Raw genomic sequence first — 27,347 nt, 5'->3', positions numbered from 1 at the left:
AAGCAGAGAAGAGAGAGTGGGAAGAAAGAAAAGGCCTGAAGGCTTTGCCGCCAATAGCGTCTCCACAAAGGCGTGCTATGAACGTCGGCATACATTTACCATCATGCTCCTTAAGTGAGGGCACATTTAGGCCAGCAGCAGGCACTCGACGCCTGCACTGTATCACACTGAAGTAAACACACCGCACTGTCTATTTAACTGATTCAGCTCAAGGGCTGGTTCCCAACAGCACACCATAGATGCTGATGGTGACAGCGATGGGAAGAAAGAAGAAAAGTTTCTAACAGGGGCCAGTCCTGGGTGCTCCAGCCTGGGCTCTCCTTTGGGCAGCTTCATTCCCGAAATGATCCGTCTGTCCCCCTACCCGGGCCTGACCATCCAAGGTGGTCAATCGCAAGAGAGACGAGGGGGTGGCAAGGCCCCAGGCGGGGTAAACACACTCCCAGGGATCCTCGTGGAGGCAGGGGCCTCTCCCTCATCACTCCTGGATTTCAGTCCCCGGGCTTTGGGGCCGTGGCCACTGTGGAACCGGGAGCTGGCTGGGGAGCAGGTTGCTTTAAACACCTGAAGATGCAGACGAGCAGCTGCAGGGTGATCTGCTGGATCTGACAGTTAAGCCGCTGCTGCCAGGCCCGCCGGCAGGCTCGGCCCTCGTTCAGGTCTGTGCTGGCGCAGAGGTGAGCGAGGTCCAGCTCACGGTGCATCTGAAGGCTCTGGACCCTGGGAAGGAGCAGAGAGACACTGACCACGGCCCAGCCCGTATCACGCGACTGACTGCTGCCTACCGGCCAGAGAGAACCCTCCGGGAAGAGGGAAGTTAACACTCTCAGGACACTCAGACTCCCTATCGATAACTGGGGCGGGGAGGGTGTCATTACAAATACATCCCTGTTGGGAGTTTATTCACCTCCCGGCACAAACGGCTCATTAGTGCAGGATTCACGAAGACCTCGTCTTTGGACCACGCACGTCTTTACACAAGCTGAGTGTCCTGTCCTCCTTTGCAGGCACCTGCCCTTCCACGACGGCCAAAGGGTTTCCAGTGGGTCTGGGAGGGACGGCGCAGCTTCCCTGCCCGGGCAGGCTCGGGGGCATGAGGCACGGCCACTTACTTGTCCGGAGGTTCTCAGGGACGGGGGCTCACAGCGGTTTTCATCACACAGGATCCTGGCCTCCCCAACACTGCCCAGGCTGCACTTTTTTTTTTTTTTGCGGTACGCGGGCCTCTCACCACTGCGGCCTCTCCCGTTGCGGAGCACGGGCTCCGGACGCGCAGGCTCAGCGGCCATGGCTCACGGGCCCAGCCGCTCCGCGGCACGTGGGATCCTCCCGGGCCGGGGCACGAACCCGTGTCCCCTGCATCGTCAGGCGGACTCTCAACCACTGAGCCACCAGGGAAGCCCCCAAGGCTGCACTTTTACATGAGACTTTGGACACCAAGGAGCAAGTCTGAGGCTTTAAATATGCAAAGTAAACCCACCCAGCAGTATCCAAAGGTCAGGTGGGGCAGAGGGGACCCGGCGGACACACACTCTGATCATAAGGGGGAAGACAGCGCAGCAGTGGGCGGCCAGGCACAGGGGCGTCTCAGGGAAGAAGGGCGCTGCTGCCCCTTGTCTCTCCCGGCCAATACCGAGTGTGGGCGCTCGTCACCCCAGGCCCCGTGGGGAGACCCACTGCCACAGCCCAGATCACGGTCCCAGAGCCCTTCACAGACGAGCCTCCGACCACGCACGGGTTAGTTCACATTTACAAAGCGCCCCCCACGGTGAGCCTGAGACTCCACGTCCCACTGTCTGGGGCCCTGGCCAAGCGAGAATCCAACCCCCAGGCATGTTCTAGAATTCTAACAATAACATGAGGGCAGAGGTAAGATCCCATCTCACTGGGGATGCGCCACCCAAGCACACTCTTGAGAAGCTGCGCCAGCGCTGGCAAACACCAGTCCTGGAAAGTCACCCTCTGCAAGGTGACTGGGGACTGCGCTTATCAGAAAGTGACTGGATGATGAGGAATGTGGGCTTCACCTTCAGAGTTCACGCAGGGAGACGCTCCCACCCGGACCCCTGGCTGGGCCCCCTGAGCACCGCCCGCCAGCCACGCAGGACTCCACACCCCGAGCCTGGACTCAGCTTGGGGAGTTTTATAAATGTTTTGAAGACGGAAGGAACAATAATGAAGATGGCACTCCCACGTACTTTGTACAAACCATCCGGATAGAAAAAATCATTGATACCAAGGTGTTATAGGCTGAATTGTGTCCCCCCAAATTCCTAGGTTGGAGTCCTAACCCCCAGCACCTCAGAGTGTGACTGTGTTTGGAGCCGGGGCCTTTAAGGAGGTCATTAAGTTAAAATGAGGTCACAAGGGTGGACCTAATCCAATATGACTGGTGTCCTTATAAGAGGAGATTGGAACACGGACACCCACAGAGGGACGACCACGTGAGGACACAGGGAGAAGACAGTCATCTTCACACCAAAAAGAGAGGCCTCAGGAGGAACCAACTCTGCCAACACCATGATCTCGGACTTCCAGCCTCCAGGACTGGGAGACAATAAACGTCTGTTGCTTAGTTGGTGTTTGTTACAGCAGCGCTCGCTGAGGTAAGAGGCAGAAATGAGAAGAGCCAAGTCAGGGAGCCAACACAGAACCACCCGTTCCTTCCCCTCCACTCAGGCCGCAGCTCCTCCCGCATCCGACCTCCAGCAGACAAAGTAGAGGGGAACAGTCGGCACTGATAAAAGACGGGCTGCGTCACCAGCTCCTGCGCCACCAGAGCAGCAGAGTCCAGCTACCTGACGACAGCCGGGAGCACCGGCTGCACTAGCCCCCCGCCCCACACCCTCCATGGGTCCCACCACGAGCTGCATGCCAGGCCTGCCTCAAGTCCACACACGAGCTGGAGGACTAAAAGCAGGGTCTCTCCCACCACCATTTGATTAGATTCCAAAGGGGGAAACGTCCTCCGCAGGTCCACCTGAGGGAGCCCTGGCTCTGCCCCGACCCACCTGCCCCAGATGCACCTTCTTCCCAGCGTAAATAGTAACCACACCTCCTTTCACCCCCCCTGAAAGAAGTACGTGGGGCAGTCCCCGTCAGGCCTCTCCGATCACCACCGAGGCCGCCGGGCCTGCAGAGCCTGCAGAGCCTACAACAATTATTAGCTGCCCTTTTTGGAAAAATTTTGTCTTGCCTGATCTCAGCCAATGAAGTGTAGTCATAGAGATGGAAAAACCACAAAGAGCCACAAAACAGGTACGAAAAAATAAGAGAACTAAGAGAGCACTGGGTAGGGGGGTGGGGGGGTGAAAGGGGAAGACAGCTTCCTGCCCAGGGAAGGACGGTGGGTCATGGCCGTCAGGGGCCCCCGACTGACAGTGCCACGGGGCAGACGCCACATCTGTTTGCCCATTATATACATACTCTGCCCAATGCATTGGACACATATCTGGTGAGTGGATGGATGAATGAATGAATGAAGGAAGGAAGGAAGGAAGGACAGAGAAGGAACTTCAGAGATCACAGGCACAGAAGAGGGTCGAGAGGTGTCCCGCGGGTGTGACCGTCCCCTGGCCTGGGGGCCATCGTTAGTATTTAGACAAGATTGGAATGAAGACAAATGACGTTTATTTTTAAATATTCACAAACAATTTCCAAACTACTAAATATTACATAAACCATCTGTTAATATAAGATTGGAAGAGATACTCGAAATTGGCAAGTATGAACCTGAACAAGATTTTTCCAAATACCTATTTCCCCCCTTACCTCTGAATAAACGTCTGTGCCGCCAGCAGAGGGATGTCAGGAACGTCAACGTCCTCATCGTTAGAGTAGGTGATGCTCCCAGTGTCAATGTTTATCAGAATTAAACCATCGGCTTCCTGTAATATAAGTAAAGATCGGAGTAAGAATCTGAATTTGTTTACATCTTTGAAAACACGAAGATACGCTTTGCATTCACCAAGATCGTGTCATCGATAATTAAACTATCGTATCTAATACGCACACAAAGCCTTATATTATCTACCAGAAAAATGCGGCGTATACCGTGAGTTAGGTTAACAAGCTAATTTGATTAAAAATGCCTCTTTGAGTCAAGATTCCAACACACGAGGTCAGGCCTTCACCCACCCTTGTGCAAACACTCCATGTACCACTTCAGGGAGCCTGGAGAGAACATTCCAGAGCCCCAGTGGGAGCACTCCGACATTCAACACTCAGGGCGCCCGCTGAGTGGCCCAGCCAGCTCTGCACCCCACCTGCCCCAGGACCAGAGCACAGGCGGGTCCTGGGCTCAGGGATCCCACACACTTAAGAGTTCTTGAGATGTGTGGATGGCTTACTTGTTAAGTCTGATCTGTGACAAAACACACAAATAATGAGTCACACTCCTGAGCTCTACACTTCAACTGTCCCAGGAACAGGACGCCAGAATCCTCCCCAGCTTTCATGCCGCGCCGGCCTCTCAACACGCGTTTCATGGCACGTGAAATAGGCACAAACACGTCTCCCAGAGCAGAGGCTAAACCAGCAGGGGACAGGCCGCGCTCGTGAGCACGAACACGGAGCTTCTACAAGGACCCCTTCCGAGCTCCCAGCACATCGAGAAGACATACAAACCCCAAAACACCTTCAGTCAAGACCTGCTGCTTTGCCCTAAAAACCACCCAGAACAGGTAAAGCACTAAAACGACTTCCTTTGTGACTGCGGACTGGAATCAAGTAAATATGTCTGCAAGTTTCCCTCCTAAAGGGGCTGAAACAAGACAGTTTTTCCCCTAATGACTAAAAAAAGAAACACAATTTTGAACTACAAAGTATGCCTATTTTTTCCTCATTTGCGAGGGTGACGTTTTTCCATTCCTTCCATGAGGTCTGAATGGCCTTTTCCCACAGTGTTTGTCCCCTGGTGAATCATAGGTTCTGCCAACAACACAGACGTCCCGGCTCCGCCCCAGGAGGGACGCTGGGCTTGGCCAGGATTTGCTCTAAAACGCCGGGAAAAAAACGGATGATGGCTGAGGACAAAAAGGGGTGCACGGCATCCCTTCCACTCTTCTCTCAGCTTTTGCGTACACTTAGAAATTTTCAAAATAAAGTTAAACAACACTGTAAATTAACTATACTCTAATAAAAATTTTAAAATAATAAAATAAGAAGTTAAATGAGAACCTACCCCGTACCAACTACCAATAAACGCAAGGAAAAGTGCTGCACATCGCGAGTCACTGGGGAAACGCACAGCAAAACTACCCAGCAGGAGGGTTAGAATCAAAAAGACAGAAGACAAGCATTGGGAGGAAGTGCGGAAATCGAGCTCGCCCTCTGCTGGAGGGAAGGTGTCTGGGGCAGCAGCGGGGAACGACAGTCTGGACATTTCTCAAATGGTTAAACACAGCGCTAGCACCTGACCCGGAAATTCCTCTCCTAGGTACGTACCAAGGTAAATAAACGCGTGTCCACACAAAAACTTGTACATGAGTGTCCACAGCTGCATTATTCACAGCTGTGGTCAAAACGTCCAAACAACCCCAAATGCTCTCAACTCCCGAATGGATGAACAACTGCGGCCTCTTCATTCAAGGGAATCCTACTCGGCAATAAAAATAACGTGCTGCTACACGGATGAACCTCAAAAGACATGCCGCTAAGTGAAAGAAGACAGTCATAAAAGACACGCACTGAATGATTCCATTTACGTAAAATCCACGCGTACACAACAGGCGACTCCACAGAGACAGAAAGTAGATGCTGGTCGCCAGTGTCTGGGGGGTTGGGGGATGGCTGCTAACACATGCAGGGTTTCTTTGTGGGCTGACCAAAGAGTCTAAAATGAGTTGTCACAGCTCCACCAAGTTCCTAAAGCCACTGAGTTGTACAGTTAAGTCCAGGAAACTCTGTGGTATGCAAATTATATCTGAAAAAAAGCTGTTTTAAGAAAACCCAACCTGCTCTTCCTGCTGGCGATGTCACAGTTTATCACAAACCTGTGGCATGAGCTCCCTTTCGAAATGCACCCCACCAGCACAGCAGTAAAAACAGCTGCTGCATTTTAAGCACTTACCGTACGCCAGCCTGCTCTATGGGCCCCTTGACGCTGCTATGATGATGTGGCCAGCACACTCCCTGTCCTTTCACAACCAGGCCTAACACCCCGACACAGGTCAGCCCCCAAGCTGAATCCAGTAAACGGCCACTGGACCCAGCAAGGCCCACGGACCCCTTGGACACGGAGCAATACACTGCATGCACCTGCACTCTTCTAGGAAGTAGGCCCACGGTTTTAATGAACAACAGAGGCTTAATCAAAAAAGGGAAAATGGAAAATATGGAGTGATAACAATGGTGGCTCCCATCCATGAAGCCCAGTCACCTGCCAGGCAGGACAGGGGACATTCCTCAGCCAGCGCCCTGGGAGGCCGAGGCCGTGCCCACTTCCCAGATGAGGAGACTGGGGCTTAGCAAAGGCCAGTAAGTCACTCAGGGTCGCAGAACTAGTAAGCAGCAGAGGTGAGACTTGAAATCGGTTCCCTCGACTCCAACGCCTGCCCTCACCTCCCTGAAAACCCTGGAAGCCACCAGAGATGTCGTGAATTTAAGTAGCCTGAGAAGTGGCATCAGGGTGTGGCCTTGAGGACAAGGAGGTAGCACTAGCGCCCCGTGATGGAGGGACCGCGGGCCTCTGCGCCCCCCACACCGCAGGGCACCTCCCAGCAGCTTCCCACGCGTCCCCGCAAAGCACCCACGTGACTCAATGCTCTGAACCCAGCGGCGGGTGCCTAACCTTGCTGACTTCTTCAAAGTGGTCCAGGTGGCAGCCCATGAGAAAGGACGTGGGAGCCATGACGAAGTCCAACATCTGCCGCGACAGGATGGGGACGAAGGTGTGCTGCCACTGCAGGGGGTGCAGGTAGGCCATGAAGCACTCAGCCACGAGCGTCAGCAGAGCCCAGCTGGACGAGAAGAACACGACGTGCTGCTCCGTCAGAAGGCACGCTAGGATCTGGGGAAGCAACAACACCGCGAGCAAGCCTGAAACACTGCGAGGGCGCCACCCAACGAGGCCGGGCGCGGGGCAGCTTCTACCCTGCTGTCCCCACTCCACTTGCCAGGACCAAAGCCACCTGACCCCAGAGAAGTGCTGCCTGCAAACAGCGTGCTCTGTGGTGAATGTCGGCTTTAAGCAGAAAGATAAGTGTTCTGAGTAGTTTTGATGCCCCATTAAGCCAGTCAGCGTGAGATGCTCACAGGTGTGGAAGGACGCGCACCTGTAGCACCTTCTCAGGTCTGAAGCGCAGTAAGGGCAGGTGAAGGTCCAGGTCGATGAGGGGGCTTTCGGGGTCTGCTCTCGAGGGAAATACGATCTGTAGTGGTTTCATGTTCAATACCTGCAATGACCAATTTCCATCATTAGCTCAGGGAGCTGCTCCCGGAGGAGACTGAAGGCGGTGAAATTCACCATTGTGGCTCAGAAAGCGTCTGAGCTAGAAAACACGTCTGGAGACTCATGCTGTCACCTGCAACGTCACAGAGAAACAAAACAGTCTAGAGATGACAAACAGAACTGCCAGGAATGTTTCATAATGAACTGAGGACTCAATGTCTTTTTCAGCCAAACTCCCTTAAACTCTTTAATTAATTAGGAAACAGTTCCTTGACAAAACAAAGATAAAGGGCCTCCAGAGATCCATCCCAACGAGCACGAACTCGGAATCAACCGCGTTCAAACTAACCTTAACCAGCATGCATTGTTCTCGGTTACTACTTATTAGGTATTCGCTTATATTTTCAATTTAACAGTCAAAGCTCCTTAAAGACGTGGAATTCACAAAAAAATTTCAACGGCACTTTTTCTAAATGAGGGTATTTAAAAATGACACTTCAAATACAAATCCCATGTTCACAGGACGCCTATTACGTGTTATAGGTTGAGGCAGACGTGAAGGAGGGAGGTGCGGTCCCTCCAAGAAGGTGGCGCTGGGAACAGCAGGGTTAAGCTTCCCCTGGCCTCAGACACATGGGAGGCACTCTGCAAGGGCTCTTCCACGAGCACATGGAGGGGTCTGAGCACAAGCAGAGCTTCAGGGAAACAGAACGGAAAGAAGCGATCGAACCTGAAGACAGAGAGGCTTCCTCTAGGAAAGGCGTGAAAGGATGAGGAATGGAGGGCAGCAGAGTACCAGGTCAAGAAAAAGGGCTACAGGACAAAATGCTCACTATTCACACTTTCTTCCAGTCACCTTAGTCACTATTCTATTTTCACGTTAAAAAACAAAACAGGTCTTCCCTGGTGGCGCAGTGGTTGAGAGTCCGCCTGCCGATGCAGGGGACACGGGTTCGTGCCCCGGTCCGGGAGGATCCCATATGCCGCGGAGCGGCTGGGCCTGTGAGCCATGGCCGCTGAGCCTGCGCGTCTGGAGCCTGTGCTCCGCAACGGGAGAGGCCACAACAGTGAGAGGCCCGCATACCACAAAAACAAAACAAAACAACACAAAACAAACAACAAGAAAAGAGACTGTCATTTTTGACAGTTGGGACATTTGCAAGTGCCTCCGACCAATACTTGGGGCCTCTTCACTTTCTTGTTCCCAGTTTGGCTACAGAAGCAAGACATTAAAAATAAGGTGGATTCACTTATGTGACTGATGTGTTTGTTTTAAAGCAAAACAAAACAAAATAAAGCAGAGTTAAGTATTCCAAGTTGTGATGAATTATTAACAATTATAAAGTTTATAATGAAAAACTCTCCTCAGTATTTCAAAAAGGAAACGTGAACGGATAAAGAAGATATAGTACGTATACACAATGGAATATTACTCAGCCATAAAAAAGAAAGAAATAACGCCATTTGCAGCAACATGGGTGGACCTAGAGATTGTCGTACTGAGTGAAGTAGGTCAGACAGAGAAAGACAAATATCATATGATATCGCTTATATGTGGAATCTAAAAAATATGGTGCGGGGCTTCCCTGGTGGCACAGTGGTTGAGAGTCCGCCTGCCAATGCAGGGGACACGGGTTCGTGCCCCGGTCCGGGAAGATCCCACATGCCGCGGAGCAACTGGGCCCGTGAGCCATGGCCTCTGAGCCTGTGCGTCCGGAACCTGTGCTCTGCAACGGGAGAGGCCACAACAGTGAGAGGCCCGCGTACCGCAAAAAAAAAAAAAAAAAAAAATGGTGCAAATGAACTTTGTAAAAACAGAAACAGAGTCACAGAGTTAGGAAACAAACTTATGGTTACCAGGGGAAAGCGGGGGGTAGGGAGGGATAAATTGGGAGATTGGGATGGACATATACACACTACTATATATAACACACATGACTAATAAGGACCTACCGCATAGCACAGGGAACTCTACTCAATACTCTGTAATGACCTATGCGGGAAAAGGATCTAAAAGACTGGGTATATGTATATGTATAACTGATTCACTTTGCTGTACACCTGAAACTAATACAACATTGTGAATTAACTATACTCTAATAAAAATTAAAAAAAAAATAAAAATAAAAAATGACCAAATCAAAAAAAGGAAATGTGTCAGCCAGACACCCAGTTAAAGATAAGAACCAGGGCTTCCCTGGTGGCGCAGTGGTTAAGAATCCGCCTGCCAACGCAGGGGACATGGGTTCGAGCCTTGGTCCAGGAAGATCCCACATGGCACGGAGCAACTAAGCCCACGCACCACCACTACTGAGCCCGCATGTTGCAACTACTGAAGCCCACACACCTACAGCCCATGCTCTGCAACAGGAGAGGCCACCGCACCACAATGAAGAGTAGCCCCTGCTCGCCGCAACTAGAGAAAGCCTGCATGCAGCAACGAAGACCCAACGCAGCCAAAAAAAAAGATAAGAACCAACCACATACGTGAGTCACTCTACCAGCAACATTGCTACTGCGACGTTTCAGGTGCTGTGCTAGCAACTTCACAGCACTCAATACTCATGCTCTCTGAGGTGGGTTCTGTTATTCTCCCCACTTTACAGATGAATAAACTGAAGAAGGAGAGAGATTTTAGGTAAATACTTTGTAAATTTCAACTTGATGGGAGCCCCAGAAAAACAATAGGCTTCTACACACAAAGCAACATAGAAAGTGACTTGGGAATAGTAAGAAGAAAAACGTGTGTGTTTCACTGGACACACCCAATTATGCCCATCATTTGAAAAGCAAGTAACATCGGAACTTCTAGAGGGCAGAGATCAAAGCAAAGCAGGCCCGGGGACACAGGGTGCACCTAGAGCCTTTGCTCCCCTCAGGCCAGTGGTCCAGGTGGTCAGAGAAAGGGCTGGGTCCTCACCTCCTCACTCCCCACACTGTGGGGCCTCCCACCTCCTCCCGTCAGTACAGGTGAGAGCTGACCCCACCCAGAATTAACAGGAAACGGCAGCTCGGGGGCCCATGCACACTATTCAAGACACAAGGTGCACAGCTCATGACTATTACCTACGACAACCTCTAACCTGACGTTGGTTTGCGGTAGGTTCTGGAAAACACTGCTGAATCAGCTCCTGCGTCAGATGAAATTGGCCTAAACTGACCTCTTGGATTTCTTCACAACCATAAACAGCCACAGCACTCCCTGAAACAAATGATGACCGTTACAGCAACTTGGACCCGAGAGCTAATTAGACTTGTTAGTGGAGGATCCCAATGACAAGTCTGATCCAAACTCAGCCCACTGGGACAAACCATGAGCACCAACATGCAGACCCGACAGAATGAGCACTGCTGGCCGACGCTGAATCATTCTCTCATTCATTCACTGAACAGCGCTCCATGGGACAGCAGCTAAGCGCTGGACACAGTAGTAAGTCCTGGAAATGCAGTTCTGAACGTGGCCTCTGTCCTCATGCAGCTCAGAGTCTGATGGACATTAAACAAAAAACACGCACACACAAGCCCTAACTGCAGGCGTGCTGAACTCTGCAGGAGAGTGGGCTGCTGTGAGAGAGATGGTGTGGGAGATGCTGCTCCGGAGAACTGATGTCTGAGCCAGGCCTGAGAAAGGAGCAGGAGCTGGAGGGGGAAAATGGAGAGAGTGGTACTTCCGGGAACAGCACATGCAAGGGCCCTGTGGCAGCATCTGTTCTCACTGTAGCTGGAGAACAGTGAGCAAGGGGGTGAGTGGAGCTGGACAGGGCTGAATGGTGACACAGGGGCCAGGGATGCAGGTCTGGGTGAAGGCGACGAGTGAGAAAACAAGTGAGGGGTTTTAAGCACAAAAGGAAAGTCCAGTTTATAGATTTTAATGCCCTCTCCAGCCACAGTGCAAAAGCATGAACTGATATAAGGTCAAGAATGGAAATGGACAGACCAGTGCCTCCCTAAGTCGTGTAGGTGGGAGCAGCTGGTGGCCCAGAACAGGGGTGGCAGTGGAAGTGTGTAAACTGGAAACAGCTACCGGAGACAGACTGATAGGGTGGACGTGGGACAAAAAGGCATCGAGAACATCCCCAGTAAACTTTCCCACTGGGGGTGGTAGGAATGGAGGAACCAAATGTTCATTAATCCAAGATTCCAAAGCTCGTGGATTACAGAAAACTCGTAAGTACTGTTTATACGTTGCTTCTGTTCAAAGGTAGAATACAAGGAATCACAGTGAACTGTAAACCTGTTCCTAACTCAGGGAATTCGGTTCACTGCTGTAGCAGGTCCTCAGTGAGCACGTGTTGAGTTTCTAGAATAAGAATGCAAACTTTGATGATTTCACTGCACAAAAAAACCAGTTATCCACAAAATAAAGATAAGTGCCTGGCACGGAAATCCATCAACTGTTCCCCACAAAGCCTTCTGGGAGTGGGACCAAGGTAGACAGGCATCCTGCCCTGCCTCGGCCGGGAATGCAGTTGGCGGGGTGTCCCCCCACAGCAGACTGCTGGGCTTAGGATAATAGTAAATACATACACTTTAAGTTCATAATCACAAATATCCTAATAAATTATTTTTTCAACTGTCCATAATAATCAAAATATAGGAAAACAAGATTTATACGTATAATCTTCCAGAGGGGATGAATACAGTGAAACTGACTTGACATTTACTGTACATTTCAAGACGTTTATTTAATAGATGTCAGTTTTTTAAAAAGGAAGCATCCCACAATTAAATGAGTTTGGAAATCGCTGAGTCAAACAGGTTTCATCACACAGCTTAGCTGTCTGACATGTTACTCGACAAAAGGGGAATGAGGTCTTTCTCTAACTTTCCTTAACCCTGAAACCTCCCATTAAAAATAGGCAATAACATTTGAGAACAGTGTTTCACAGAACTCAGTTTAGGAAACGCTTCTCTATCAATTAAATAACAGAATGGCACTGTGAATAACGACAACAAAAAAAAAAACCAGTTACTTTTTACTAACCACATTGGACAGGAGAAAACATTAACGAGTTAAATATAATACCCGATATTCCAGACAAAAAAACAAAAGGGAAATTTGTAATTTAAGTAAATTTTGTGTTTTCTGAATAGCAAGTAATTAACACGTTAACCACTAAAGGGGCCTATTACTAGCTCAACATCTATTTATCATGAGCCACTCAGCAAAACTCAGGCCTAAATATTTGACTTTAGACCGATAAATTTTATTGTTAAATTTTTAGAAAATAAATTTTCTAATTTATTTCTAGTTTTCTGACCTTTGGAAACAGTGTATAAAATGCTTCTGTAAGGAACTTGAGAAGCATAATTTAAACAAAGCTAGAACTTAAAATCATTTAAAACATTTCAACCATCTTCATCGATGTGGTACATATATACAATGGAATACTACTCAGCCATAAAAAAGAACAAAATAATGCCATCTGCACCAACATGGATGGACCTAGAGATTATCATACTAAGTGAAGTAAGTCAGAAAGAGAAAGACAAATACCATGTGATATCGCTTACATATGGAATCTAAACTACGGCACAAATGAACCTATCTATGAAACTGAGACAGAATCACAGACACAGAGAACAGACTGGTGGTTGCCAAGGGGGAAGGGGTTGGGGGAGGGATGGGTTGGGAGTTTGGGGTTAGCAGATACAAACTGTTATATATAGAACGGATAAACAACGAGGTCCTACTGTATAGCACAGAGAACTATATTCGATATCCTATGATAAACGGTAATGGAAAAAAATATTTTAAAAAATGTATATATATGTATAACTGAATCACTTTGCTGTACAGCAGTAATTAACACAACATTGTAAATCAACCGTACATCAATTAAAAACAAACGAATAAACCATCTTCATCATATTACTTTTACAATTTGCAAAGAAAAAACAAGACAATTCCGGATTTAATTACCAAATGGAGTGGTCCAGGAGGCGGGCTAGGTATTAAAGACAGTTTTGCAGCAAAATCTTTTATATGATTGTCAACTTCGAAATCTTTACAGATCTTCAGATGAGTCAATAAACTGAAATTGAAAGAAAAATCAAATCACCAAATAAATCTGAGAATCCAATGGTCATCGTCTGCATTGCCAATCAAGGCTGAAATCTCTGTGTCAGGAGTTCCGGGAGTTTACACCAACAGGAGAAAGATGTGGGTGTGAGACCGCAGAAGCCTGGCTGCCCAGGGCGGGGGGCGTCTGGAAGGGGCATAGGCAAGCTTTTCAGGGAGTGTGTGCAGCTCACCAGGAGAGGCAGTCCTTGAGGGCGTTGTAATAAGGGAATCTGGAAACCACACACACAGCAAAGGGCACGAAGCAGCCGGCCGCGCTCCGGCCCAGACCTGACGCCTCCCAGTGCATCTTGCCGTTGTAGAAACAGTACTCGTCCTGGAGAGAAAGCAACAGCGCGTCACCTGCCGACCCCGGCAAATCCCAGTCTCCACTGTCGATGGTGCCGGCCTCTCCAGACAGAAAGGACACTGGACAGGGGCTGGACAGCTGTCCTCAGCACGGCTGGCCACTCCCACCCGTTTCACTGCCACGTGCGAGCGAGCTCCGGCCTCTCCACCAACACCGACGGGGCCCCGTGGGGAGCTCGCTCTGTCTGAGTGAGGTGCTGGGGTTACAGAGATGGGAAGACAGGTCCCTGCCCTGAAGAAGCTCGCCGCCTTCAGTGAGAAGGAACCATGGTTAGAACACAGTGAGACACAAGAAGGGGCTCTGCTTAAAGAGTGAAAAGGCAATATTCAAGAGGGCCTGGGAGCCAGGTGGGCATCACGGGCCAGAGGAGAGAGCAGGAGGTGCCTCGGCCCGTGATGGGGGGACCTCAGGCGGAAAAGAATACAGCAGTGGGGTTTCAGAAGGCACAGCTCTCTGCACAGCTTACCAGGGGCACAATGTGGGGGCCCCACCACATATGCGGGAAAAAGCGTGATCTGAAAAGAGACACGCACCCCAATGTTCTTAGCCGCACTATTTACAGTAGTCAGGGCATGGAAGCAACCTAAGTGTCCACTGACAGGTGAATGGATAAAGACGTGGTGGCACACGTACACAATGGAATACTACTCAGCCGTAAAAAGAATAAAATAGTGCCATTTGCAGCAACGTGGATGGACCTGGAGATGATCACACTAAGTGAAGTAAGTCAGGGACACAAAGACAAATACCATGTGATATCCCTTATATGCGGAATCTAAAAAGATGAGACAAATGAGCTTATTTACAAAACAGAAACAGCCTCACAGACACAGAAAACAAACTTATGGTTACCAAATAGGAAAGCAGGGAAGGGATAAATTAGGAGTTTGGGATTAAAATATACACACTATTATATATAAAACTCATAACCAACAAGGACCTACTGTATAGCACAGATATTCAACATCTCGTAAAAACCTATAAAAGAATCTGAAAAAGGAATATATATGTATAAATATGTATAACTGAGTCACTTTGCTGTACGCTGAAACCGACACAACATTGTAAATCAACTATATTTCAATAAAAATTTTAAAACTACATTAAAAACATATGTTGGGCGCCCAGGTCCTCTGGGGCTGAAGCAGGCGGCCAGTCACCCTGTACCTTATGGTCCATCACGTCCCCTACACACTCCCCAAGGCCAGCTGGTTCACACACAGGGCCCTGCCCAGAAAACACTCCCCAAACGCGTGATGACTGAGTCACCCTCTCAAAACCTCAGCCCAGGCACCTGTCACACGTGAAAGGTGAAAACAACCCAAAGGTCCACCAGCTGAGGAACAGAGAAGCAGACCGTGGTTTACACACACCGTGGAATATCACTCAGCTACTGAAAGGAGTGAAGCGCTGACACGGGCTCCAACGTGGACGAACTCTGAAAACATCACGCTAAGTGAGAGCAACCAGATACAAAAGGACGCGTAGAGTATGATTCCACTCATACGAAATGTCCAGAATGGGCAAACCCACAGAAGCAGAAAGCAGATGAAGGATGGCCGGGGGCCCGGGGGCAGCAGGGCCTGGGGAGGCATCGCTGATGAGACAACTCCGCCTTTTGGGGTGACGAACATGTTTTGGAACTAGACAGTGGTGATGGCGGCACAACACTGTGAATGTACTTAATGCCACTGAATCGTACATTTTTTAATGGCTAAAATGGTGATTGTCATATTATGTGTATTTCACTGCAAAAGAAAAAAACCCACAGCCTAGACCCAGTTTCAAAGGGAAGCTGGGGGAATCACGTACGTGCAGGGGTCGGTAGTACTGCGCCACCACGCCGTAGGTTCTATTGCCGCAGACATCAGTCAGCACCAGAAAGTGGACACAGTCCTCCTTGGGCTCAGAGGCCACACACACGCCCCCTGCAGGCAGAAAAAAGAAAGAAGGAACCTCATTCTGGCCACGTGGCATCCACCATGAGGCCTGGGCTACCCATAAGCGACAGGATACGTCCCTCTCTGTCTGCTGTGGCACTCTGACGGCCAGATGCGCTAATCCTTCAGGCCGTGCACCACCTGCCTCGATCCCTCCCCCTCAGCAGCAATTTCTTTGCTGGCACTCTGTGCTCTGAAGACTTTGTGATGGATCATGGGAACAGGCCCCCAGACAGACCCTTCAGGGCACACCTGGGGTGGTAGCTATTTCCTGAGCCCAGTGGGGAAGGGGGTGTCCCAGCCTATCCAGGAGAGCAGGAAATCGCATCAATGCCTCTGCGGAGCCTCCAGACAGGTCCTTCTGTCAAGCCCTTAGTCTGAGTTTTCTACACCAGGCACCTGAACATCTCTCAGTGAGAGAAATGCAGCCAGAACATAAGCTCGCTCGTCAGCAGGAACTGGCCAGTCTGGGAAAAGGCCGGCCCGTGCGCACCTGGGAAGCAGAGCTGCGGCAGGGCGAGCAGGTCCACACCGTTGGGGATGCCCACGTCCTCGGGGTCCTGGCCCCTGGGGCCGCCGGGGTGGCCCTTTGAGGGCTCCGCCTTGGGCCTCTCTCTCTTCTTCCGGAAGGAGCGCCTCCTGGTCTTACCCAGCGTCACACAGTTCACGCCGGCCGGCTGACTGTCCTCCTTAGTGACAAACGGAGGCACGAAGACCGACAGGACCTCCGGATCCAGAGAAGACGGGCTCTTGACTCCCTTTTTCTGGGCGACCTAAAGCAGGTGGAAATAAGAGTCACCGCAGCGGTGCCAGCCTTGCTCTGTCCGACCCTCCCGTCGTAGCAAACCCCCGGTTAGTTCTTTTTTTTTTTTTAAGAAAGTTGTCAGGCTTTATTGTTATTATTATTATTATTTTTTTACATCTTTATTGGAGTACACACGTGCCTGGCTTTTCCCACCAGCAGCTCGAGATGGTAAGGAACTGCTTTTAGGATATCTCAGGCACTACACTCAGCGACAGACCCCCTCAGATCCTGGTCCTTCAGCTGCTAACAGGGACGCCATGACTGGCCCCTTGGCTCCAAGGCTCGGTTCAGGGCCGGCACCGCGATGGAGACCTGGGTTCAGATCCCAGCGCTGTGGGAACCACGGCAGCAAATTACTTGGTCCCTCTGAGCTTCCCTTTCGAGAGGCGAGTGCAGGGACTCACAGGTCAAGTGCTCAGCCCCCGTGGGCCCCCAGGAGGCCCCCCGCCCCATCCCCTCGGAGGCTGGTGGGGACGGCGAGCCCCAAGAAGGGCTCTGCATCTTGTCAAACCCACACGGGCATGTTTGCCAACACGTGCCCGCCTCGCCAACTGGGCCACCGCACACATTAGTTCTGTCACCTCCGGCCTGGGAGGACACAAGGAGGAGTGAGGAAGGGCCTGATGGACACAGAGAGCCACGTCCTCCTGCCAGACCGTCCCAGCATCCGTAAAAGGGGCTGCTTAGCCTCAGTTCTTTTTTTTTTTTTTTTTTTTTTTTTGGTTGTGATGCGCGGGCCTCTCACTGCTGTGGCCTCTCCCGTTGCGGAGCACAGGCTCCGGACGCGCAGGCTCAGCGGCCATGGCTCACGGGCCCAGCCGCTCCGCGGCACGTGGGATCTTCCCGGACCAGGGCACGAACCCGTGTCCCCTGCATCGGCAGGCGGACCCTCAACCACTGCGCCACCACGGAAGCCCTTAGCCTCAGTTCTTTTAAACTTCAACCTGGTCCAAGATTTCTTTAACCTTTTATCTTTTCCTTCTTCCCCAAATATCATAGGTCACCTTCTCTCTCTTTTTCTTTCTAGTGAGTTAGGACTAAACAAACACTGGTGCCAGGTTGATTTCAGATCTTCCAAGGAAGGTACTGATATTATGAACTGCAGTCTGTCCACGAGCAGGAAGGGCTGCCAAGCCAGGTACAGACAGAAAAGAGCAAAGCAGGAATGTCTGGGTGTAAAAGACACAGAAGGTAAGAGGTGGCCGTCACGGTGGGGAGTGGGTAACCTAGGGTCTTTGAGGACCCTAGAAATGGCATCAGGAAGAACACCACCGTCACCAGAGAAATGTGGCCTTGGCTGGCAGAAAAGGAAGAGCAGCATCAACATTTTGGTAAGAATCAGGGGCACCAACAGGGGACTATTACACTTCAAAGCATATCTACAATGACAGCATTTTCAGTCAGTAGATACACTCTAAACTCGATACGCTATTTTTATGCAATTCAGATAACGGTTTCTTTATATTTGGGGGAAAAAGTTAATGCCAGCAGGAACCAACACCAAACATGGGAAATCCCTACTGCTGTGTAATTTAAAAACCTTTTGTGTATCATGCACGAAAGGAATCCTTTTCTTTACTTGTATGAAACCTCTTCTAAAACTTTCCTATCAAAGTCCAGCAGTTCGGACCTAATTCTCTATGAAAACATGCTCATCTATTTCCTCCGCACGTGAGATGTTACATCCACAGAGACTGGGCGGTATCTCACGTCATTGCGGGACAGCTCTTGGTATAAATTACAGAGCAGCAAACGAGTTCCCTCACTGATCGACCCCTCTTCCTGAAACTTCTCAAGGCCGCCTCCTTTCTGCAATTTCACCTCTCCAGCCCGCTCCTTGGCAGCCCCCCGCAGACAGACCCCCAGGGCCAATCCTTGGCCCCCGTCCTGCCTCATGCAACAGCCTGCAGGGCAGTCTCTACACTCCTGTGGTTCCAGGTATGCACACAGGGACAGCTCCCAGGGTTCTGCCCCCAGGGACGGGGCCTCTGTGCCATCCCAGCTGTACCCAACTGCCTCCCAATATAGGCGGTGAGTCCCTTAAACTTAGTTTGAAAAATTAAGCCCAAACTTATTTCCAAAAACTTGATCATCCACCTCTCTGCTCCTCTGTGGACAGGATGACACCACTCAGGCATTTAGACCTGGACCGGCGCTACGGCCCCTGACTCCCCATCGGGAAACCCACATCTCGACGGCGGGCCGCAGAAAGGTCTCTGAAGAAAGCCCAGCTGCTGCCCCATCTGCACCACGTTTGCAAACCTCTGGCTCACAGTGGGTAGAGATTCACCGTGAACTAATCTTCATGGTTGCTGCCGAGAGAACAGCCCCACCTCCTCCCACCTGGCCCGACGTCCACTCTCCCAAAGGGGGACGGGGGGGTCCCCCATCTAAAGAGCACACATGACTCGTTCCTCACCTGCCACAACAGCGGTGGCTCCAGCTGCCCGGCGCCAGCCTCTTACCCCAGCAAACCAGCCCTGCAGACCCATCTCTGTCCCTCAGCCAGACCTAAGAAGTGTGTTTGTTTCTACACATTACCATCCTCACACATATTCCCGTGCAGGTATCACACGGTGCATGTGTCACGTGACAGGCCGACCACCTGCACTGGCTGTGCACCTGGCAGCAGGCCAGCCTGCTTGCAAAGCCAGGGCGCCCAAGCCACTCACGACTGAAGCCCTCAGTCATCTCAACACATGCACCTCTGTCACGACGCTGTGCTTCTCCCTGCCCTTCACTCTGCCTGGCACGTGCCCTGCCCCCTCCTCACCCCACCTCCTCACCAGCGACCCCCCCCAACACTCATTGGAGGGGGCGTTTCCTCACCCTGCAGCCAGGGACACACACCTCCCCCAGCCATCACGCCTGGCTCATCATCTCCTAGAGCTTCACCATCCGGAGTCGACCTCCCCATCACCTCCTAGAGCATTGCTGCCCGGCACAGTGGTCCTACATCGCCTTCAGAATGGCGGGCCGGGCTGGGCTGAGGCAGGGATGGTGTGGCCCTCCTCTCTGCAGCCCCACAGTCCACACAGAGGATGGCTGAGTGGATGCCGTTCCTCCATTCCCACCCTGGCACTCATGATGTCTTGGAGGTATGCTCAGGCTCATGGAAAATTGGTCATTACGGTAAAGCCAATGAACTCCGTAATTCCCACTAGCTACCTTTAGTCACTGAACATGAGGTGGCCACAATCCAGCCAACCTGGCATTTAGCAGTTCATTACACATCTGTCTTTTTCTTTCCTCCGAAATGGAAATCCCTGTTGTCTTTTCTGATTGGATAAGCAATACAATCTCATTTTTAAAAATTATAACAATATAGAAATAATAAAAGAAATAATGATAGAAAGGGAATGCCTTCCCCATAATCCCATGACTCAAAGGTAATGTTCTAAACAGCATGGGATACATGCTTCCTATTTTTAAAATGTATACATAAATATAACTTTTTCATAAACACAATTATATTTAAATGATTTCATTAGATTTTTTCCCCATTTAACCATACAGTGTGCTGACTCTCCTGTTGACACTTTAGCATGTCCCATTGTGTACAATTCAGTACCACCCCTGCCCAATCCCCTTCCGATGGACAGCTGGGTTGCTCCCAAGTCTTCATCATACTAAACAACAGGCAGCAATGAGGTCTCACCCAAATACACTTGCACACGGCTGACTCTGTAATTAGAATAAACTCCTAGGTATTTTATTCTTTTCGTTGTGATGGTAAATGGGATTGTTTCCTTAATTTCTCTTTCTGGTCTTTCATTGTTAGTGTATAAGAATGCAAGAGATTTCTGGGCATTAGTTTTGTATCCTGCGATTTTACCAAATTCATTGATTAGCTCTAGTGGTTTTCTGGTGGCAACTTTAGGAATAAACCTACCTAAGGAGGCAAAAGACCTGTACTCAGAAAACTATAAAACACTGATGAAAGAAATCAAAGATGACACAAACAGATGGAGAAATATATAGCATATTCTTGGACTGGAAGACTCAATCTTGTGAAAATGACTATACTACCCAAAGCAATCTACAGATTCAATGCAATACCTATCAAATTACCAATCGCATTCTTCACAGAATTAGAAAAAAAAATGTTACAATTTGTATAGAAACACAAAAACCCCGAATAGCCAAAGCAATCTTGAGAAAGAAAAACAGAACTGGATGAATCAGGCTCCCCATCTTCAAACAATACTACAAAGCTACAGTAATCAAGACAGTATGGTACTGGCACAAAAACAGAAAAATAGATAAATGGAACAGGATAGAAAGCCCAGAGATAAAGCCATGCACATATGGTCACCTTATCTTTGATAAAGGAGGCAGGAATGTACAGCAGAGAAAGGACAGCCTCTTCAATAAGTGGTGCTGGGAAAACTGGACAGCTCCATGTAAAAGTATGAGATTAGATCACTCCCTAACACCATACACAAAAATAAGCTCAAAATGGATTAAAGACCTAAATGTAACGCCAGAAACTATCAAACTCTTAGAGGAAAACATAGGCAGAACACTCTATGACATAAATCACAGCAAGATCCTTTCTGACCCACCTCCTAGAGAAATGGAAATAAAAACAAAAATAAACAAATGGGACCTAATGAAACTTAAAAGCTTTTGCACAGCAAAGGAAACCATAAACAAAACCAAAAGACAACCCTCAGAATGGGAGAAAATATTTGCAAATGAAGCAACTGACAAAGGATTAATCTCCAAAATTTACAAGCAGCTCATGCAGCTCAATAACAAAAAAACAAACAACCCAATCCAAAAATGGGCAGAAGACCTAAATAGACATTTCTCCAAAGAAGATATACAGACTGCCAACAAACACATGAAAGAATGCTCAACATCATTAATCATTAGAGAAATGCAAATCAAAACTACAATGAGATATCACCTCACACCAGTCAGAATGGCCATCATCAAAAAATCTAGAAACAATAAATGCTGGAGTGGGTGTGGAGAAAAGGGAACCCTCTTACACTGTTGGTGGGAATGTAAATTGATACAGCCACTGTGGAGAACAGTATGGAGGTTCCTTAAAAAACTACAAATAGAACTACCATATGACCCAGCAATCCCACTACTGGGCATATACCCTGAGAAAACCATAATTCAAAAAGAGTCATGTACCAAAATGTTCATTGCAGCTCTATTTACAATAGCCCAGGGACGGAAACAACCTAAGTGTCCATCATTGGATGAATGGATAAAGAAGATGTGGCACATATATACAATGGAATATTACTCAGCCATAAAAAGAAACAAAATTGAGCTATTTGTAATGAGGTGGATAGACCTAGAGTCTGTCATACAGAGTGAAGTAAGTCAGAAAGAGAAAGACAAATACCGTATGCTAACACATATATATGGAATTTAAGGAAAAACAAATGTCATGAAGAACCTAGGGGTAAGGCACGAATAATGACACAGACCTACTAGAGAACGGACTTGAGGATATGGGGAGGGGGAAGGGTAGGCTTTGACAAAGCGAGAGAGAGGCGTGGACATATATACACTACCAAACGTAAGGTAGATAGCTAGTGGGAAGCAGCCGCATAGCACAGGGAGATCAGCTTGGGGAGGGTGGGAGGGAGGGAGACGCAAGAGGGAAGAGATATGGGAACATATGTATATGTATAACTGATTCACTTTGTTATAAAGCAGAAACTAACACACCATTGTAAAGCAATTATATTCCAGTAAAGATGTAAAAAAAAAAAAAAAGAAAAAAAAACACGACAGTATGGTACTAGCACAAAAACATAAATAGATCAGTGGTACAGGATAGAAAGCCCAGAGATAAACCCACAGACCTATGGTCACCTAATCTATGACAAAGGAGGCAAGAATATACAGTGGAGAAAGGACAGCCTCTTCAATAAGTGGTGCTGGGAAAACTGGAAGCTACATGTAAAAGAATGAGATTAGAACACTCCCTAACACCATACACAAAAATAAACTCGAAATGGATTAAAGACCTAAAGGTAAGACCAGACACTATACAACTCTTACAGGAAAACATAGGAAAAACACTCTTTGACATAAACCGCAGCAAGATCTTTTTTGACCCACATCCTAGAGTAACGAAAATAAAAACAAAAACAAACAAATGGGACCTAATGAAACTTAAAAGCTTTTGCACAGCAAAGGAAACCATAAACAAAACCAAAAGACAACCCTCAGAATGGGAGAAAATATTTGCAAATGAAGCAACGGACAAAAGATTAATCTCCAAAATATACAAACAGCTCATGGAGCTCAGTATCCAAAAAACAAACAACCCAATCAAAAAAGGGGCAGAAGATCTAAATAGAAATCTCGCCAAAGACGACATACAAATGGCCAAGAAGCATATGAAAAGATGCTCAACATCACTAATTATTGGAGAAATGCAAATCAAAACTACAATGAGGTATCACCTCACACCTTCAGAATGGCCATCATCAAAAAATCTACGAACAATAAATGCTGGAGAGGGTGTGGAGAAAAGGGAACCCTCTTGCATTGCTGGTGGGAATGTAAATTGATACAGTCACTGTGGAGAACAGTATGGAGGTTCCTTAAAAAACTACAAATAGAACTACCATATGACCCAGCAATCCCACTACGGGGCATATACCCTGAGAAAATCATAATTCAAAAGGACACATGTACCCCGATGTTCATTGCAGCGCTATTTACAATCGCCAGGACATGGAAACAAGCTAAACATCCAATGACAGATGAATGGATAAAGAAGATGTGGTACACATATATATATATATATATATATATATATATATATATATATATACAATGGAATATTACTCAGCCATAAAAAGGAATGAAATTGGGTCACTTGTAGAGAAGTGGATGGACCTAGAGTCTGTCATACAGAGTGAAGTAAGTCAGAAACAGAGAAACAAATATCATATTAATGCATACATGTGGAATCTAGAAAAATGGTACAGATGGATGAACCTTTTTCCAGGGCAGGAATAGAAACGCAGATGTAGAGAACAGACACGTGGACATGGCGGGAAGGGGAGGGTGGGACGAATTGGGAGATTAGGAATGACATATATACAGTACCATGTGTAAAATAGCTAGCTAGTGCGAACCTGATATAAAGCACAGAGAGCTCAGCTCTGTGCTCTGTGATGACCTAGATGGGTGGGATGGGGCGGGGGAGGTGGGAGGCAGGGGATATAGAATGCATATAGCTGATTCACTTCATTGTACAGCAGAAACTAACACAACATTGTAAAGCAATTATACTCCAATAAAAATAAAATAAAATAAAAAGAATAAACTTGGGCTTCCCTGGTGGCGCAGTGGTTGGGAGTCCGCCTGCCGATGCAGGGGACACGGGTTCGTGCCCCGGCCCGGGAGGATCCCACATGCCGCAGAGCAGCTGGGCCCGTGAGCCATGGCCGCTGAGCCTGCACGTTCCGGAGCCTGTGCTCCGCAACGGGAGAGGCCACAACAGCGAGAGGCCCACGTACCACAAAAAAAAAAAAAAAGAATAAACTCCTGAAAGAGCAATCCTGGGCCCCAGAGGGTTCATATGTTACTTTCTGATACATGATGCAACTGCCCCTCACCCCGCCCCCCCACCAACCCCCCATCACCCCAAAGATGATGTCCATTTCCACAGACTCCGCCCAGGGTAGCTTCCTGCTGTTCCCTCCCAGACACTGACTTACTAAAAAGTAAAAAACCACAACACACTAATTCATGTGAGGCATTGTTAGATGACATAATGGCATTGATCTTCACTATAGGATTGGCTGTCATTTGTGAAATAAAACAGAAATAGATTTTTAAAAAATGCTCTAGAAGAGTCCAACACAGTTGCCAGTAGCCACATGTGACTACTTAAATTAATATTAAATGAAATATAAAATCCAGTTCCTCAGTGGCACTAGCCACACTTCAAACACCCAGTAGCCGCATGTGCCCAGCTGCTACCATACGAGACGGTGGAGGTGAAGAACACTGGCTGTCCTCATCTGCAGTGTCTGTTGGACAGTGGTGCTCTAGAGATGGAAAGCCAGGATGCTCTCTCCACCCAAACACATAAAAACGTGCCTTCACCCACAAGATTTACGCCAGTGACCTACACTATGAAAGGTGCTCTGAGCGCTTTTCCACCACCCTGTGATGGATTTGTGACGGATCCCTTCCCATCTATGTGTTTCATCTCCACAGCAACCAAGGAGTAGAAGGAAATGTAACTGACCACAGTAATTCACTGGGGATGGAACTGTATTTTCAAATTCTTTGTCACTAACCTCAAAGAAACAAACACCACCCCATCTAAGGAATAAATAAAACATAAAGTTAGGACACTAGACTATCCTAACATCAAGCTGGCTATTTCTCATACCTCTGGGCTTCTGTTTGCATGTGTCACCAAATAGGAATCCCTGAATCAGAGAGAAACGGTGACTTTTCAAAGTAAAATTAAAAGTTATTTAAAAGCCTTGGACATTCATAGTAGAACTGCTATAAAAATAAAACTGAATAAATGATATCCTATGTTTCATGAATTGTAACAGTAACGTAGGTCTTACAGTGAGGCTGTTACTCCATTTCACAACACTCCTTCTTCTCCTGCTCCTTCAGCTGTTTTTCCCTCCACCCTCTGCCGAACCCCTAACAGAAGCAGAGTATAGAGTAAAGAGGATGATGGCTAAAATGCGGAGTGGCCGACTGCCCACTCGACTTGGGAAATGTCGCAGTCTGTTTAGTTCAAGAAAGTACCACTGTAAATAGTCCGGATGATTCATCCTCTTCTCATCACGGCAACGAACAGACATGCTGTGATCACCCAAGAAGTAAGATGCCCAACTGTGGAGAACACCAAAACTGAAACCAGGTCATTTCCTATCAGAAGGAAAACGAGGTAATGCCATTTGGCACGGAGAGGCAGGGAGACAACTCAACTCAATCCACAGGGTCAGACGAGGCAGAGACCAAAGGGGGACCCTGACGTGATGGGGGTTCGCGGAGTGAGAGGGGGAGGGAAATGCAGAAATCATCGAAATTGGCCTTATACTAAAGCCAAGGCGTAGAGACCACCAAGACATTATCAGACATTTATCCGGGTTAACTTTGCAACATTTAGCTTCTCTTGGTGATGCCCAGTCAACCCTGCAGCCTTAAATACTCAAAATGGCTTTCTCTGCCTCTCCTTGCTGTCGTCTGGAACCAGATGAAAGGACCTGTCCAGATAACTAGGCAGTAGAGTCGGGAACTCTCCGAACACACCGAGCACCACCACTAACCAGAGAAAAATGATAGAGTCCCAGACATCTAGGCCAAGGGAAAGAGAGGGCCACAGACCCACTCCAAAGAAAGCCAGGGTTCCGGAACTAAGAAGTGAGAACACAAGGAAGAAAAAAGGAGAATGTCCCAAGCTGCGGTCCCAGAGGAAGGGACGCGAGCCTGCCACTTTGGCTGCCAGGGTGCAGAGCGGAGCACAGGTGGAAGCGGGCTGCCAGTGTTTCACAGTGAAAAACAGCTCGTTTCATCGCATACCGACTAAATGGAGAACATATAAAGGCGGTCCTTACATCTCACCGAAAATATCCTTATGCTGTGCCTAGAACAGCACCGGCCCCTAGGAGACCGTGAATCTGTGGAATGAGTGAAATCATTTAATAGCGGACAAGGATTCGGTGCTGGAGGCCGCGGAACCCCAGGCGGCCCAGCCGCGTCTTCACCTGACCCAGGTGGGCGTCCTGAGACAGAGAAGCCGAGCGGGACGAAGCGCTTAGGAAGCGGCCCGACGGACGCGAGCTTCTCCATCACACTTCATCGCGGTGCGACTCCAGCGGTGTCACCCGAGAGGTGCTCCCGGAGGGGAGGGGAGGGGAAGGGGCGGGAGCCCCCAGCCGGCTGCCACTCGCGACTCCACCGCGGCTGCGAGGACAGCTGCTGCTCTCGCCCCAGGAGGCTGCAGGTGGCCGGCCCGGCCGGACCTCTGCGCAACTTCCCCACCCCGCGGACGCCCGGGGCTCCATGCGCACCCGGGGGGGTGCGCTGGGCCCGACCCCGTTCCCCGGCCGCCCCGCCCGCGTCTGTGTCCCCGTCGGGCCTTACCTGCTCGGGGCCACGGAGGCTGTCCCGGGGGGCCCCCAGCAACGCGCACAGCTCCAGCAACCCCGAGGGCAGCGCCAGGTACTGCGGGCCGGCCTCCGCCATGGCTGCTCTGCGGCCGCGGCCGGCTGGGCGTACCCCGCCTGGGCGCCTCGGGCCACCCGGCCCCGAACCCGCGTCCCGGCCCAGCGCCCGCGCTAGCTGCAGCCGGCCTGTCCGCTGAGAGCGCCGTCCGCTGGGCGGGACGTGAGGGGCGGGGCCTGAGCGGCAGCGGGGCCTGAAGAGGCTGAACGGAGAGGGGCGGGGCCTGGCGGGGCCGGGCTCGGGGCCCGGCGCGAGGTCGTCATTTCCGAACCGGGCCGGCGGGCTCCGGCGCGTGCGCGGCGTCTGAGCGCCCAGCCCCCTCCGTCGGCCCAACCTTTCCCTGCCGGCAGCCCCCTCCTCGGCGAATCGGGGAAGAGGTGGGCGGGGTCCTCAGGTGGCCCAGGGGGGCGCCCAGCCTCCGGGGCCGAGGGTGCCGGAATCACCTGCTTTCGCAAGCCTCCGGGCCCAACCTTGGAGGGACTAAGGCCGGGGGCGCCCCCTGCCGCCGCCGACTCCAGGAAGCCCTCCTGCGAGCAGGGCCGTGGCGTTGGCCGGTCGTGGACGGCAGGAAAGTCCGGTGGGCATAATAGCTATGC

The 27,347-nt window shown here is 49.6% G+C and overlaps 1 protein-coding gene across 4 annotated transcripts in view; it reads right to left on the bottom strand.

Moving 5' to 3' along the window:
• The window catches only part of DENND3 (DENN domain containing 3), a 58,401-nt gene extending 31,504 nt beyond the window's left edge, over positions 1 to 26,897 (bottom strand). For 3 of the 4 annotated variants that reach the window (XM_030875931.3, XM_030875932.3, XM_060287654.2), the window contains exons 1-9: positions 26,671 to 26,897; positions 16,255 to 16,534; positions 15,634 to 15,749; positions 13,646 to 13,788; positions 13,314 to 13,425; positions 7,275 to 7,394; positions 6,791 to 7,009; positions 3,772 to 3,887; positions 565 to 720 (exon numbers count right to left, since the gene is read on the bottom strand). In XM_030875931.3, coding sequence (XP_030731791.2) covers positions 565 to 720; positions 3,772 to 3,887; positions 6,791 to 7,009; positions 7,275 to 7,394; positions 13,314 to 13,425; positions 13,646 to 13,788; positions 15,634 to 15,749; positions 16,255 to 16,534; positions 26,671 to 26,772 — 1,364 coding nt within the window. In that variant the 5' untranslated portion in view covers positions 26,773 to 26,897. The remainder of the gene's footprint in view (positions 1 to 564; positions 721 to 3,771; positions 3,888 to 6,790; positions 7,010 to 7,274; positions 7,395 to 13,313; positions 13,426 to 13,645; positions 13,789 to 15,633; positions 15,750 to 16,254; positions 16,535 to 26,670) is intronic. The other variant, XM_060287655.2, reaches the window with a different exon arrangement.
• Positions 26,898 to 27,347: the final 450 nt, after the last annotated feature.

The sequence above is a fragment of the Globicephala melas genome, chromosome 17 (genome assembly GCF_963455315.2).
Source record: "Globicephala melas chromosome 17, mGloMel1.2, whole genome shotgun sequence".
In the NCBI taxonomy this organism is placed as follows: Eukaryota; Metazoa; Chordata; class Mammalia; order Artiodactyla; family Delphinidae; genus Globicephala; species Globicephala melas.
Note: the sequence above shows the minus strand (reverse complement) of the source record. Positions and strands in the feature narration are given on the sequence as shown.